At 41.1% G+C, this 15,692-nt stretch overlaps 1 protein-coding gene across 1 annotated transcript; it reads left to right on the top strand.

The window, feature by feature from the left end:
- The first annotated feature begins 6,776 nt into the window (after positions 1-6,776).
- LOC123481379 (5-hydroxytryptamine receptor 3A-like) lies at positions 6,777-15,460 on the top strand. Its single transcript, XM_045205125.1, has 6 exons — positions 6,777-6,832; positions 7,038-7,207; positions 13,331-13,452; positions 14,003-14,213; positions 14,586-14,735; positions 15,201-15,460. Exons 1-6 carry the CDS (start codon positions 6,777-6,779, stop codon positions 15,458-15,460), a joined length of 969 nt encoding a protein of 322 aa, XP_045061060.1.
- Positions 15,461-15,692: the final 232 nt, after the last annotated feature.

Raw genomic sequence — 15,692 nt, forward strand, 5'->3', positions numbered from 1 at the left:
ATGAAAGTCGAATTTAGCCGCCATAAAGACAAAGGAAGTGGGAGGAGCAATAAAGAAGCAAAAGACAATCTCAAAAATGAAAGGCATGGCAATTGGTTGATAAATTACCTAAGAGAATGTTTAGGAAGGTGGTAAAAATTGACACATAAGCAGAACTATGTGTCAAGAGGGGGGAAGAGGCTAATTGTAGGATTAAATAATATACGAAGGAGAGGACAAACGAAGGAGAGGACAAAATACTTTTTTTTTTTAAACATTTTTTTAGATACAGTCTAAAAAGAGAATGCAGTCAGAAATTGTTACATTAATCTGAACATATGTGAAGATAGTTTATTAACCACACCTGTATGTCAGAGGTTTTGTGCCCCACAGGTGAACTAAAGGAGAAGGTGACCCACTATCTAACCAGGTGACTGGTGAGCATCCAGTCACTAGAAGGAAAACTGGAAGCAGGCCTGTTGGGAAGGGCCCTATCAGGTTATGTTGGTAACCACCTTGGCCATTAGAATAGCAGAGAGAGGAACCTGGGTCCATGTTACCCACTGCAAGAAGGTAAGACCACATACAAGCACCGCTTAGCACACGCAGAGTTGACGAGCGGAACTGGGCCACAGGGTCCGGGGGTCATCTCTGTCAACGAAGATCTCCTACCCAGACCTATCATCACTGTAGTGTGTTCCTAGGGTGTGAGTATGGGGTGGTACCGAGCAGAAGGACTCAAGACAGGAGAGGGTTGGCGGTTTTTGGGAATATGGGTGACCCTGAGCTGCATCATAGTCTCGGCAATAGTCGTGGTATGTCAAGATCCACCACCACCTCGCACCAATTACGCTATGGCCTTACCATTATTAAGAAATAAAAGGGAAGCGACCCGACATACTGACCGTCAAGGGCGAGTGATCTACAAAATAGGAGTCAGAGAGGGGTGGGGAGTAAGATTAAAAATTAGGATTAGGGATCTTATCAGAGCGGATAAGCAAGCAACGTGGGATTATAAAATCCCATTGTATTTATGTTCAGCTCCCTCGGCGGATTGTTCCTGGGCTCAGGTATTTAGACATACTGGGGGACGGAGATATGAGACGGGGGGGGGGGGCTGGACGTCCAGATGGAGGATAAGAAGGTATAACGACATCCCCACGGAAATGGTAGTAACGATAGTAAAAGTCACTAAAGAGGACATGAAAATAACTTACTGGGCTTGCGCAGACGTATACGGACGGGATACTTGTCTAAGATTACATTTGATGGAGTCAAAAGATATAGAGGGAGCAGGTACTGTCATTAATCCACTAACAGCAATAGACCGAGTAAATCAGTCAAGGGATGACGGAGTCAATTCAACTAACCCGGTCCACTATGAAAGATTTTCTCCTCCAAGAATGGAACAATGGGGAAGTGGAGGGGGTCCCTGATGAGAATCTCTGGTTAAAGTGGATGAAATACACCGCTAGGGCCTTGGGGAGACCAATTGTTATGCATGCTCCATTGGGCGACCGACAATGTTGACCGCCCCAATGCCAAAGGCAATGTTTCCCTGTGTATTAGACCTGGGGTCCAATCAAAAAGAGCCAAATTGCACAGGGATTGGGCTGGCAAAATTGACATACTGGGCCAGCCCACCTAGATTCACTTTAACTCCTGGCGAATACCAGTGTTACATACATAGAAATGGCACCCGTAACTTGGGTGATTTTGATGGCTGTAAGGAGATAATTAATGTGACTGATTTAGATAAGGAAGGGGGGGGGGGGAAATTAGGAGCCTAACCATCCCTCTGACTGATGTGTGGTGGGCATGCACTAACAAAGGGAGCATTCGGCAGACATTACCAGAGGGATGGGTGGGTACTTGTGCACCAGTATTGTTGGTCCAACCTGTAAGAATTGGTCATCAAAGACCAGTGACAGGAAGAATAATTAGGAGAAAAAGAAATATAAGTCAGGAAGGAAATAGCCCAATTTGGATAGATGGTATAGGCATCCCCAGGGGTGTTCCAGACGAATACAAAGCTATGAATCAAATATGGGAGAGTTTTACTACAACATTTTTCTGGTGGGTGACAATAAACAAAAATATGGATTGGATAAATTATATCTATCACAACCAACAACGATTTATTGACCAGACTAGAGATGCAGTAAAGGGGATCTCTGAGCGATTATCCGCCATCCCGCTCATAACTTAGTAGAGGTTGGTTCTAGATCAGGCAGAAAGGGCCGGTGTCTATAGAAAGATAAGCCATTGTTGCATATTTATCCCTAACAACACCACACTGGATGGGACAGTCACCAGAGCTCTTACAGAATTAACTGCACTAAGTGAAGGATGAACTGAACTCAGAAGTTAGTACATTGTGGATAGGGTGGTTTGATGATATATTTGGTAAATGGAAAACCCTAGCAGCCACCATCTTAGGAGCGATCAGTGTTTGTATGGGTATTCTTGTATTATGTGGTTGTTGTCTTGTTCCCTGTGTCCGAGGATTGGTGAGTCAGGCGTTGGTGAAATGCAGTATCTAAACAATGATGAGAGATGGACTGACTCCGGACTCTGACCAGGGGAATGTGAAAAACGATCCTCCAGGCTTGGTGGATGACGAGGATTTGAACCCTGAAAGACCGCAATTGGATGAAATGTTTATTAGTTCTGATGTGATCTCTGAGATTAATCATGCTTGTAAAATACATTTATCCTGAATGTGGGAATATTTAGTCAAAGGAGTGGATTGTTAGATTAATTTGGATTTTAAGAATAATGACTAAAGGATTTCACCCCAAACACAGTATAAATGTTAGAATTATCATGTAGTGTCAACCCACTAACAGAGGGGGCGGTACTAAACATTCAAGGGGGAAGGCGGAAACTGTTTAGAAAAGTCACCTAAAGGTGGGAGGAGTCAAGTCCAGGAGGTATAAAATCGTCTGTTTGTGTCTTTGGCGGGAGAGCTCTCCATGAATAAACATACAAAAAATAATTCTTCGTGGTTATGGACCTTGAATCATTGATGATTAAAACCAGAGCCTTACAACCTCTGGTAATGATTCAAGCTTAGGTTGAATTAGAGATAGAAATTCACATGACAACCCCCCACCCCCACCCCCACCCCATCTTTCTACGCTGCTGCTACTCTGTTAATTATTTATGCATAGTCACTTTAACTCTATCCACATGTACATATTACCGCAACTAGCCGGTGCCCCCGCACATTGACTCTGCACCGGCACCCCCCTGTATATAGCATCCCTACTGTTATTTTATTTTACTTCTGCTCTTTTTTTCCTCAACACTTTTTTGTTGTTGTTGTTTTATTTTAATTTTTTATAAAAAAATAAATGCATTGTTGGTTAAGTGCTGTAAGTAAGCATTTCACGGTAATGTCTACACCTGTTGTATTCGGTGCATGTGGCAATTTTTTATTGATTTGATTTGATTTAATGACAGGTGGAGGTATATCCCCTTCTGACCAGTCACAAATAGTAATTACCAGTCTGTTGTGGTTGTTGTTTTCACAAGATGGTGAAATGAATCCTGGAAGGTTAATTTAAAAACTCATTATTTTGGGATTATAGCCAAGCACATCCTGTACAATATCGAGGATCATATTAACATGTAGACAGTTTGTAGGGGTGTGTATGTTCTCGTGGAAAACTGCTGTGACAAAATGTTCCAGAGCAGCCTTTATAAGGGTCATCCCAGGTGTGTTACTGGCTAGAGAGGACAGGAGAAGGCAAGTGGTGATCACTAAGCAGCTAAAGGTAGGTTTTCAGTCCTTCTTCTAACAGTTTCATTAGAGGAAACTCGTCTTAATTTCTCCTAAGACTGTATACCAATGTCCAACTGACTCTATATGCTTTGTGACAGGAGGATGTGCAGGGATGAGACCCATGGACCACAGCAAGCTGAAATGTTGTCTCTTCTCCCTACTCTTGTTAACAGGTAAGATATTGAGCTGCATTTTACTCCTCTTAAAACAGGCAAAAATTGCACTAGAAGAATATCATCTTTATCATTCCTATCAGCAGATATGAAGTAAACATTGTGAAACAAGCGTTACACACGGTTATCACAAGCTGCAATATTCAAAACATGTTTTTTGAAAAACTGCCTCGTCCCATTTTGGCACACTGCTTGGGCTGGGCAATGCAGCCCATTGCCTTTCAAACAGACTATATTATTAAAGTCATGAAAACCATGAAAACAATTAGAAATAAAACATTCATATACATTTAAGTGTATTGAAGCTGTATAACATTTTGCACTAAAAGCTGGCCACGTAGTAGGTTGTTTTCCAGTGCCCACTTGTGCGTTAAATCAGGAGCAATAAAGACTAGTGATAGAGTATCAGGTTTAGATCACTTTTCACAGATATTGAGTCACTACTATGAAGCCTTCAGAAATACTCTAAATGGGGAGATGGGAAACTCCATTTGATTCGTATTAACGGCCATTGTGTACATTGCCCATGCGTTGTCAATGGGCATTCTGGGTAAATCTAGGACAAGGAGTGGACTCCTTCAAGGAGTGAATGGGAGTCAATTGGGCATTAGCTCAAAAACCCAACATTAGCATGAATGATGTGAAAAAGAAGCACAACATTATAAATATTTTCAGAGATCTGAGATATTTAACTTGTTTTAGTTTTTGATTCGTGACATTACGTACTTTTTAAGAATACAAGCAGTTTCTAGTTTCATAACTTGACTTTCTACAAGGGATTTAGTGACTATTATTTTAGCAACCGCGTGACACAGCATGACAACGTGAATGCAATTCTCTAATGGGCGGGGCGTTATACGTTCCTCCATTCAGTGACCAATGAGATTCCTATCTCCTAATTTCTTAAAGTATTTATGCTACTATGAAGCCATGCAAAAACCTTATCCCATTTCATTTAGATTCCGTTTGTTATTTATTGTATGGTTGTTGTTGAAATATTGGAAGGCATTATTGGTTCCTAGAAAATCGCTATATAAATCCAATGTATTATTCTGAAATTAAATACCTGTCTCTTGTTCCACAGTATCTGCAGCAGACCCTCTATCCAATGCAGCCATTTCAGCTAGTGAAATGACTCCAGCCAATGCATCCAATACATCCACTACTACATCCAATGCAGCCCAAACAACCAACACAGCCAGTGCAAACCAACCATCCAACACAGCCAGTGCAAACCAACCATCCAAAACAGCCAGTGCAGACCAACCATCCAACACAGGCAGTGCAAACCAACCATCCAACACTGCCACACCATCCTGTACGACATGTCGATGTCTGGCCAGCATGCTGATTGCGAAAGAAGCTCTGAGTCAGCCACAGTCTCCATCATGCATCTCAAATATCAGTGTGCCGTCAATAGTGTACGAAACTCTGTCTGTCGTAAGTCCCTTTCTATTCCTTTCAATTGAGTTTTGTACAATGTGATGAGTTTCAGAGATAACCTAATGACAGTTGTATCATTATGTGATTATTAATTATACCACAGCATTGTTGAATACTCATTTACAATTGGCTAAAATGGCATTCTAAAATGGACATTAAAACCAGCTAACGGGACAGTTGAAAAATATATCGGGACAGTTGGAAAATATATCTGGATTATGACACATTATGTGCCTACACCTGCAGACCGTACTTGCTACAAAGTTACAGAAAGCTAAACCAACAACCACACAAACCGAAATTGGATACATTGTAAACGCAGGTACAACAAGGAGTGTTTGATATGCAATGCGATCTCCTCGTAATGAACAGTGTCGAGCATCCTGACGGAAAGGCAAACTTTTCTAGCTATGCCAGGCAAAATCAGGCTTGATCAGCTCATTGTTATGGATGTCTCCAAATTAATGCCAATAGAAAAAAGCTTTAACAAATGCAAATGCATCTACTTTGCTGTTATTCTGGCAGCAGAGGTCGTGACTGTGTTAGCCATAGCTAGTTGGCTAACTAGCAAGAAAGGGACAAGAAGGTTGCCAACTAGCAAGAAAGGGACAAGAAGGTTGCCAGCGAGCACAACAAATAGAACGAACGACTGGGTCTCTAGCAACCAAAATATGAGAAAGTATGAATTATCTTATAAAAATGAAAATCAACGAAAAAAATAGTATTTCTACCAGTAAATGTGTGCTTTAGTATTGTTTTCTTTGGCAACTGTGGTATAAGCGGGAAAAATGTAAAAGGGGACTTGGCTCCACCTCGTCCCGCTGCGTAGTCAATTATTTCCAAGGTAAACTTCTTCTTCTTGTATGATATAATGGCGGTCCGCAAACCAACGTTAAAAGGTGAATGCCGCCACCTATTGTGCTGGAGTGTGTGGTCAATCACGGGGTTACAACATTTCTAAATCCTCCTACCTAACTCAGTACTTCTGAGAAAATAAAAAAAGAGCCCTACTAACTTCTAATAGACCCTCCCCATCCCCATAATCCCTTTTAATAATCCCCCCCTCCCAACCAACCTCAATGACCCTACAATTCCATCTTTCCCTCTCTTCAACATACTTACAACAATATAACAACACATGCTCCACCGTTTCTTTCCAAGGTAATGTACAGAATGTTGACATTCATCCCTTACTTATTATCTTCCTAATAGGACACAAAAGGCCTCCGCTTCGAGAGTCATCTGCAAGTTATGTTGGTACGTACATATCAAAAATTCAATGAGACATTCAAGTAAATGTGACATTTTGTAATACTACTCATGATTATGATTCTAAACTACAGTCTTGGGAAGACCCTGACTTATCATGGGACACATCAGTCTATCATCATGATATGGTGGTCCTGCCTGTCAGCAAAATATGGACTCCTGATCTCCATGTGACTAATGGGTGAGTCCACTTACAACAGAATACAATAACCTATGTTAAATTTATTCTTGATTCCTTTTATAACATTATCTTCTAAATAGTGAGTGAAAGATCTACAGAAATCAATTAGAGATACAGTATTTATGTTTTGAGTAGCTAAATGGTTAGGTGGGACAGTTTCAGTAGATCAATCCTCAGTTGTCTGTCCTCAACCTCTCATATCTAGAGTGCAAACAACGATAAAGCACGGCAACAAGGATTTGCTGGTGCACAGCAACGGGACTATAGAGCACATGGTCATCATGAATACTGTGGTGGGCTGTGAGGTCAATCTGTACAACTACCCCTTCGCTTCGGATTTCTGCCCCATCGCCATCAATGTCAGGGCACTTAGGGGTAAGTGCATAATTTCAGCCTCATTCTGTCTGCTAAATGGCTCTTGCACACAATTACTTACCAAAGATCTTATTAAAAACAAGATGTTACCAAAAACAACAACAACTTTTTAAAATCTGTATAGCCTACTGCAATTCAGTATATAATGCAATTCAGTTTATTTGTCGTCTTTGGAATTTTCTATGCTCCCTGACTGTCCTCCCTCCTGACCAATGATGTACAGTGCCTTCAGAAAGTATTCATACCCCTTGACTTATTCCACATTTTGTTGTTACAGCCTGAATTCAAAATTGATTAAATATATTTTCTCTCTCACCCATCTACACACAACACCCCATATGAAAACGTTTTTAGAAATGTTTGCATATTTATTGAAAATGAAATGCAGAAATCTAATTTACATACACTACCATTCAAAAGTTTTGGGTCACTTAGAAATGTCCTTGTTTTCGAAAGAAAATCATTTTTTTTGTACATTAAAATAACATAAAATTGATCAGAAATACAGTGTAGACATTGATAATGTTGTAAATGGAAATTGTAGCTGGAAATGGCTGATTTTTAATGGAATATCTACATAGGCGTACAGAGGCCCATCATCAGCAAACATCAGTCCTGGCACGTTGTGTTTGCTAATCCAAGTTTATCATTTTAAAAGGCTAATTGATCATTATGTTAGCACAGCTGAAAACTGTTGTGCTGATTAAAGAAGCAATAGAACTGTCCTTCTTGAGACTAGTTGAGTATCAACAATTGTGGGTTCGATTACAGGCTCAAAATGGCCAGACAAAAATAACTTTCTTCTGAAACTCGTCAGTCTATTCTTGTTCTGAGAAATGAAGGCTATTCCATGCGAGAAATTGCCAAGAAACTGAAGATCTAGTACAACGCTTTCTACTACTCCCTTCACAGAACAGCGCAAACTGTCTCTAACCAGAATAGAAAGAGGAGTGGGAGGCCCCGGTGCACAACTGAGAAAGATGACAAATACATTAGAGTGTCTAGTTTGAGAAACAGGTGCCTCACAGTTCCTCAACTGGCAGCTTCATTTAATAGTACCCGCAAAACACCAGTCTCAACGTCAACAGTGAAGAGGCGACTCCGGGATGTTGACCTTCTAGGCAGAGTTGCAAAGAAAAAGCCATATCTCAGACTGGCCAATAAAAATAAAAGATTAAGATGGGCAAAAGAACACAGACACTGGACAGAGGAAGATTGGAAAAAAGTGTTATGCACAGACTAATCGAAGTTTGAGGTGTTCGGATCACAAATAAGCACATTTGTGAGACGCAGACCAAATGAAAAGATGCTGGAGGAGTGCTTGATGCCATCTGTCAAGCATGGTGGAGGCAATGTGATGGTCTGGGGGTGCTTTGGTGGTGGTAAAGTGGGAGATTTGTAAAGGGTAAAAGGGATCTTGAAGAAGGAAGGCCATCACTCCATTTTGCAACACCATGCCATACCCTGTGGACGGCGCTTGATTGGAGCCAATTTCCTCCTACAACAGGACAATGACCCAAAGCACAGCTCCAAACTATGCAATAACTATTTAGGGAAGAAGCAGTCAGCTGGTATTCTGTCTATAATGGAGTGGCCAGCACAGTCACCGGATCTCAACCCTATTGAGCTGTTGTGGGAGCAGCTTGACTGTATGGTACGTAAGAAGTGCCCATCAAGCCAATCCAACTTGTGGGAGGTGCTTCAGGGAGCATGGGGTGAAATCTCTTCAGATTACCTCAACAAATTGACAACTAGAATGCCAAAGGTCTGTAAGGCTGTAATTGCTGCAAATTGAGGATTCTTTGACGTAAGCAAAGTTTGAAGGACACTGTAATATTCATATGTGTCAGCATACTGAATTGTAATTGGATTCATTCTACTGTCATATCATACTGTGCTATGATTGGTTAAGACCACCCAGGTGGTGAGGTCATTCTAAAGATGATCATGGCCAGAGACACATGGACATGCCAGTTATAGCTAGTTAATAAAGAGCTACATTTATAAATATCCTGTCGTCCTGCATTTTATTAATCTGACATTGTCACCAAGGTTACAGAACCGACGGATTGGGTCAACGCGTTAGTGGTGGTGGAGAAACCACGTACAGGCAAGCTCAGAGTATGTCTCGACCCAAGAGACTTGAACAAGGCTATCAAACGCCCCCATTACCCCTTACCGACGCTAGAAGGCATCACACACAAGCTAGCGGGCGCACGCTACTTCAGTGTCATGGATGCAAGATCAGGCTACTGGGCTATCAAGCTCACAGAAGAGTCATCTAAGCTCACAACGTTCAACACACCGTTTGGACGCTACAGGTTCCGTCGCCTGCCTTTTGGGATTATCTCAGCCCAAGACGAGTTTCAGCGAAAGATCGACGAGGTGTACAAAGGCCTCGACGGAGTCCTGGCAATTGTGGACGACATCCTTGTCTATGGTCAAACCAAAGAGGAACACGACAGAAACCTCAGCGCGATGCTGCAAAGGTCCCGCGAGAGAGGAGTCCGGCTCAACCCCGAGAAGAGCACAGTCGGCGCTACAGAGGTCAGCTACTTCGGACATCTTCTCACAGCGAATGGAATCAAGCCAGATCCGCAGAAGATCTCAGCCATAAAGGAAATGGAGCCACCAAAGAACCGCGCAGAGCTGGAAACAGTGCTTGGCATGGTCAACTACTTAGCCAAGTTCGCACCCAGCCTCTCCAATGCTAATGCACCCCTGCGTCAGCTGCTAAAGCAGTCCAGTGAGTTCCTCTGGGACAAGCAACACGACATCGCTTTCCAGAAAGTGAAAGACTTGATCACGAGAGAACCAGGACCAATCCTTGCCTACTACGACCCCAACAAAGAGCTCAGACTCCAGGTGGACGCGTCGAAGTATGGACTAGGGGCAGTGCTACTGCAAGAAGGAAAACCCATCGGCTACGCTTCCAAATCTCTCACAGACTGTGAAATCAACTACGCTCAAATCGAAAAGGAGCTGTACGCCATTCTGTTCGGATGTAAGCGTTTCCATCAGTATGTCTATGGACGACAAGTCATTGTGGAATCAGACCACAAGCCCCTCGAGTTCAAACTACAGAGCATGTATTCAAAAGAAACGCTTTGTTGTTCTACATATTTTTTCTTTTTTTTAAAGAAGGGGGATGTAATATTCATATGTGTCAGCATACTGAATTGTAATTGGATGCATTCTACTGTCATATCATACTGTGCTATGATTGGTTAAGACCATCCAGGTGGTGAGGTCATTCTAAAGATGATCATGGCCAGAGACACATGGACATGCCAGTTATAGCTAGTTAATAAAGAGCTACGTTTATAAATATCCTGTCGTCCTGCATTTTATTATTTTGTACAAAGCATACAAAACAAGACAGACACAATTATTATTTCAATTAAAAATCATTATTTCTAACCTTGTCAATGACCACATTTCCTATGCATTTTGCTATATTTCCTATTCAAACTCATTTCATGTATGTTTTCATGGAAAACAAGGACATTTCTAAGTGACCCCAAACTTTTGAACAGTAGTGTAAGTATTCACACCCCTTTGCTATGACACTACAAATTGAGCTCAGGTGCATCCAATTTCCTTTGATCATCCTTGAGATGTCACTACAACTTGATTGGAGTTCACCTGTTTATGTAAAAAACAATATAAACAAATAATAGTTTCCTGATCTTTCTTATATCGCTCAGATATAGGACAGACATTTCAGAACAAACTTATTTTAGATTTATTTGGGGGACTATCTGTTTATCCATGTATGAAGCTGTTATTCAATAATAACAAAGCAAAAACTGGTTTTTAGAATATTTTGCAAATTTCTTAAAAATGAAAAAATGAAAAATCATATTTACATAACTATTCAGACCCTTTACTCAGTACTTTGTTGAAACACCTTTGGCAGCAATTACAGCCTCAAGTCTTCTTGGGTATGACGTTACAAGCTTGGCACACCTGTATTTGGGGAGTTCCTCCCATTCTTCTCTGCAGATCCTCTCAAGCTCTGTCAGGTTGAATGGGGAGCGTCGCTGCACAGCTATTTTCAGGTCTCTCCAGAGATGTTCGAACGGGTTCAAGTCCGGGCTCTGGCTGGAAAACTCAAGGACATCCATTGACTTGCCCCGAAGTCACTCCTGTACTTTGCTCCGTTCATCTTTCCCTCGATCCCGACTAGTCTCCCAGTCCTTGCTGCTGAAAATAATCCCCCACAGCAGCTTCCGTCTGGCCACTCTACCATAAAGGCCTGATTGTTGAAGTGCTGCAGAGATGGTTGTCCTTTTGGAAGGTTCTCCCATCTCCACAGAGGAACTCTGGAGCTCTGTCAGAGTGACCATCGGGTTCTTGGTCACCTCCCTGATCAAGGCCCTTCTCCCCCGATTGCTCAGTTTGGCCGGGTGATCAATAGAAACAGGATGCACCTGACCTCAATTTCAAGTCTCATAGCAAAGGGTCTGAATACTTATGTAAATAAGGTATTTTTTAATCAATGTGCAAAAAATTATAAAAACCTGTTTTCACTTTGTCATTATGGGGTATTGTGTGTAGATTGCTGAGGATTTGTATTTTTATTTAATCCATTTTAGAATAAGGCTGTAACGTAACAAAATGTGGAAAAAGTAAAGGGGTCTGAATACTTTCCGAAGGCACTGTAAATCATTGTACCTGACACTCCGTCCCCTCCAAGTTTGTGGTAACAGAGGCGTGTTTGGGCCGGTGTAGCATGCTGCAGACCCAATTGGCCTTTGGGTGTCTTTTGGTGCTGGATAGTGGGCTGGACACAGTGAATATTAGGGGTGTAATGGTTCACAAACATTTTTATTTGGTTCAGTCCTTGATTCTTGGCTCGGTTTTCAGGAGGGAAAAAAACTACCATTATACCATCCTTTGTAAATGATAATAAAGATAGACAATGGTGGTCCTCTGTAGCTCAATTGGTAGAGCACGGCGTTTGTAACGCCAGGGTAGTGGGTTCGATCCCCGGGACCACCCATACGTAAAAATGTATGCACACATGACTGTAAGTTGCTTTGGATAAAAGTGTCTGCTAAATGGCATGTTATTATTATTACTACTACTATCTTTAGGCCTAATTTATCTCCCAAATTAAATAAGGTGAATTCATAAGTTAAGCACGAATAAGAATTATATAAACAACATAACAAATGCAAGCTTTTATGTGTTGTATAGTTCAAGGCAGTAGGTTGAAATAGACAAATGCGGGGGTAAATGGTTTTAGCAGTATTGCATGACGATAGATGTGAGACCTGGGCTGTTATAAAATGAAAGACAAAAACTGTGTTCTGTGCAGTATGAGACAGGATGAGAGGAGTCAGTGTTTTATTAGTGTGTATGCTGAAAGCAAGAACACTCTAGAAATCTCCCATATTCTTATTATTTGATTACTCCCGTAAGCTTTAGCCTAGACTTGAAGGGGAAGTTCAGTATTTTACAAATTGATGTTAGATGGTTCCTCACCCTGAAAATAGTATATGGGCTAGGAGAAAGTGTAATCTGTGGTTCAGTTTTCTCTGAACAGCAACTACAAACTTCAGCTAACTTTAGCCACTGCTAACCAAAAAAAATCAATGGGAGTGATTGGGGCAATCCTGCAAATCAACTCCATATTTAGTTTGTTACTTAAAGGTGATTTGGACACGTTTTTTTTTTAACATTGTATTTTGCAAATAATGTGGCACTTCTCTCAGAGACCACACACTACCAAACAAAGACGTTTTGTTTGGATATGCCTACCAGGATGAATCAAACAGCTTCTTATGGATCTACCAGTGACGTTGTTTCACCAAAGTGGCTCTGAAATATTTGTTACAGTAGGCGACCACCACTGGAGTAGGGATCAAAATGTTCACATCTTTATTTTCTTATCATATCAATTTTTTTAAGCGTTTATTTTGTATTTATTTATGTGATCGTTTTTTCCATCCTCTCCTGAGAACCAAGATAAAACCAAAACAAGAGAGTCAAATATCAAGAAATGAACCGAACAAAAAAAGTATATCTTTACACCCTTAAAACAAATGATTTGTTGTATTAAGCTATGGTATATGATCTTTGAATGAGTGAACTAGTATAAAATATCTGCCTTTCTAGGATGTGGTATGTTCCTGAACTTTGGGGCTGTGAGCAAGACTAGCACAAACCGCGGGGATTGGCTTACCGAGAACGTGGAACTCACTGCTAAAGGAGGCAGAGATGATCGCAACTATCTATGGGTTAGTGAGTGCTCCCTGGTGATTTCATTCGTTTTGTTTTGTGGGACATGTAAAGATACTTTACTCTTCCTAATTTTTAGGGCAGACCTTAAACAACATTTACACACTAAAAATACAATGCACTTAAATAAAAATGTATCTGATGTTTTCATACCTTTCATAAGTAGTGTTCCGTTGAGATAAATACACATCCCAGGCTATCTATTGCGTAGATCCATAAATACACATCCCAGGCTATCTATTGTGTAGATCCAGCTACATGTCACAATCCCAAATTAATGGAAAAGATGAGCACTATGTAATTTCCAGATTTGCAGTGCGTATCTTTTCCCATTCATTTGGGGTTAAGGAATAGTTGGATCTGCACAACCGATGGTGAAGCATGTGGACTCATTGACATTAGGCTTCTTTTGAGTTCTGAAAACATCTGACAAAGTCTGATTTTGGAGTGTAATGCTCTTACCTTTCAATTTTAAACAAATGCTACGTTTAGATGCAAGAGCTCGAAAAACTAATTATTTCAGTCTGGCCTACCAATCTGTCTTCACAGGTGTCGCTGAAAATGCGGTCCGAAACCCCGTTTCTGTCCCTGGTCCTGCCCAGTATACTGATCATTGTGGCTGATGTGGTGAGCTTTGCCCTGCCGCTGGGAGGGGGCGAGCGTATCTCCTTCAAGGTTACACTGGTTCTCAGCTTCATCATGTTCCTCATCATCCTCAAGGATCTTCTGCCTGGAGGAGGCCAGTGCAGCCCCATCATCCGTGAGTGTTCTGCGTGGAACAGCATTTTGTTATAAAGGGTGTGTATGTAACAGAGTTAAGAACGTGCCATAGGCTTTTTTCACAGCTAGCTTGAAATGTTGCCAAGGGAGCTATCAAATTTCTATAGCTCAATTGGTTGGTACGTTGTCAAGGAGGACGGTCACGTGTGTTTGCGAGCAGTGATCCTGAACAGCAACAGTGATCCTAGTGATCCTTTGTGAGCAGAGGATCACTATTTCTAGCCCGGTATGTTACAGGGACAGTAAAGGAAGCTATACTGTTAGCAGCACACTGACATCGGTTTCATGTATACAGCGCCTCTCTGCCACCATATAACACTCACACATCTCTCTCTCTTGTTGTTCTCCATAGGAAAGCACTTCTGTTTCTGTTTGGTCATCCTGGTGTTGAGCATGTTGCAGTCTATGGTGCTCACACGTCTGGCTAAGTGTGGCACTCTCCGGCCCTGCAGCCTCTCCAAGTCCAAAGACTCACTCCTTAAAGACACAGACAATGAAGAGGGTAAACTTTTTAATTCTTCTGTCATCTCAGTTACCCACAGAGCAAGATATATTTTTCTGGTTGCCAAAGAAGACGTTAACAAAACGTCCTTATACAACCATTTATAACCAGACCATGACGTCATAATGACCTTATTGCAACCAGTTTTACTGGGTACCCCATTTTAAAAAATCTAAATCACCATAAACTAGTCAAGTTGTATTTTATTGATGCACAACCTTTTCATTATTACCCTTTAGCTGCAGTTAAAGCTTGCAGTTGACATCTTTCCCAGTATATTTTCTTGTTACCATCATGTCTCGTGTGTACGCTGGTCTGGCCAGCTTCTCCATTTGATGTTTAATCTGTCACTGAAAACTATGTCCTGAATGGTTTTTACAAAAATGTCAATCATTTTTACCTCTTTATTTAATTATGTTATTTTAATTATGTTGTCCATTTTTTTCTCTGATTTACTTTGTCTAGAATCCAGGCCTGATATTACTGTCATCAAACTGAAAGCCTCAGAGGAAGAGAAGAATTCACCCCTCCAGAAGGTGGTGAAGTTTCTCAACAAAATGGCTGCACAAGACCAGAAAGAAGTTAGACACCATCGCTTTGCCAACAAAGTAGACTTGATCTGTTTCTGTATCTATCTCACCATCCTCATTGTTTATACAGTCGCCATTTTATATTTCTCCTTTGGTTCTCGGTGTGAGATCAACCAATTAGAATTCTGGCCATAAATTATTTATTAGCTTTTAACAACCATATTTCAAGAAATATTGGTATATTTGGGTCTTCAGAAAATGTGCAAGCCATAACAAAAAGTTTTTTTGAGTTTCTGGGTAAAATAAATAGATGTGTGTATTCTTCAGTAGAGCTTTAACCTCCACGGGATCGATGTCCCTTATACAGGGCGGTTGCTGCTCAATATGTGATATGTGACTAGAATAGTGTTGTAAACAACAGACAACT

This window comes from Coregonus clupeaformis, chromosome 19, assembly GCF_020615455.1.
Source record: "Coregonus clupeaformis isolate EN_2021a chromosome 19, ASM2061545v1, whole genome shotgun sequence".
In the NCBI taxonomy this organism is placed as follows: Eukaryota; Metazoa; Chordata; class Actinopteri; order Salmoniformes; family Salmonidae; genus Coregonus; species Coregonus clupeaformis.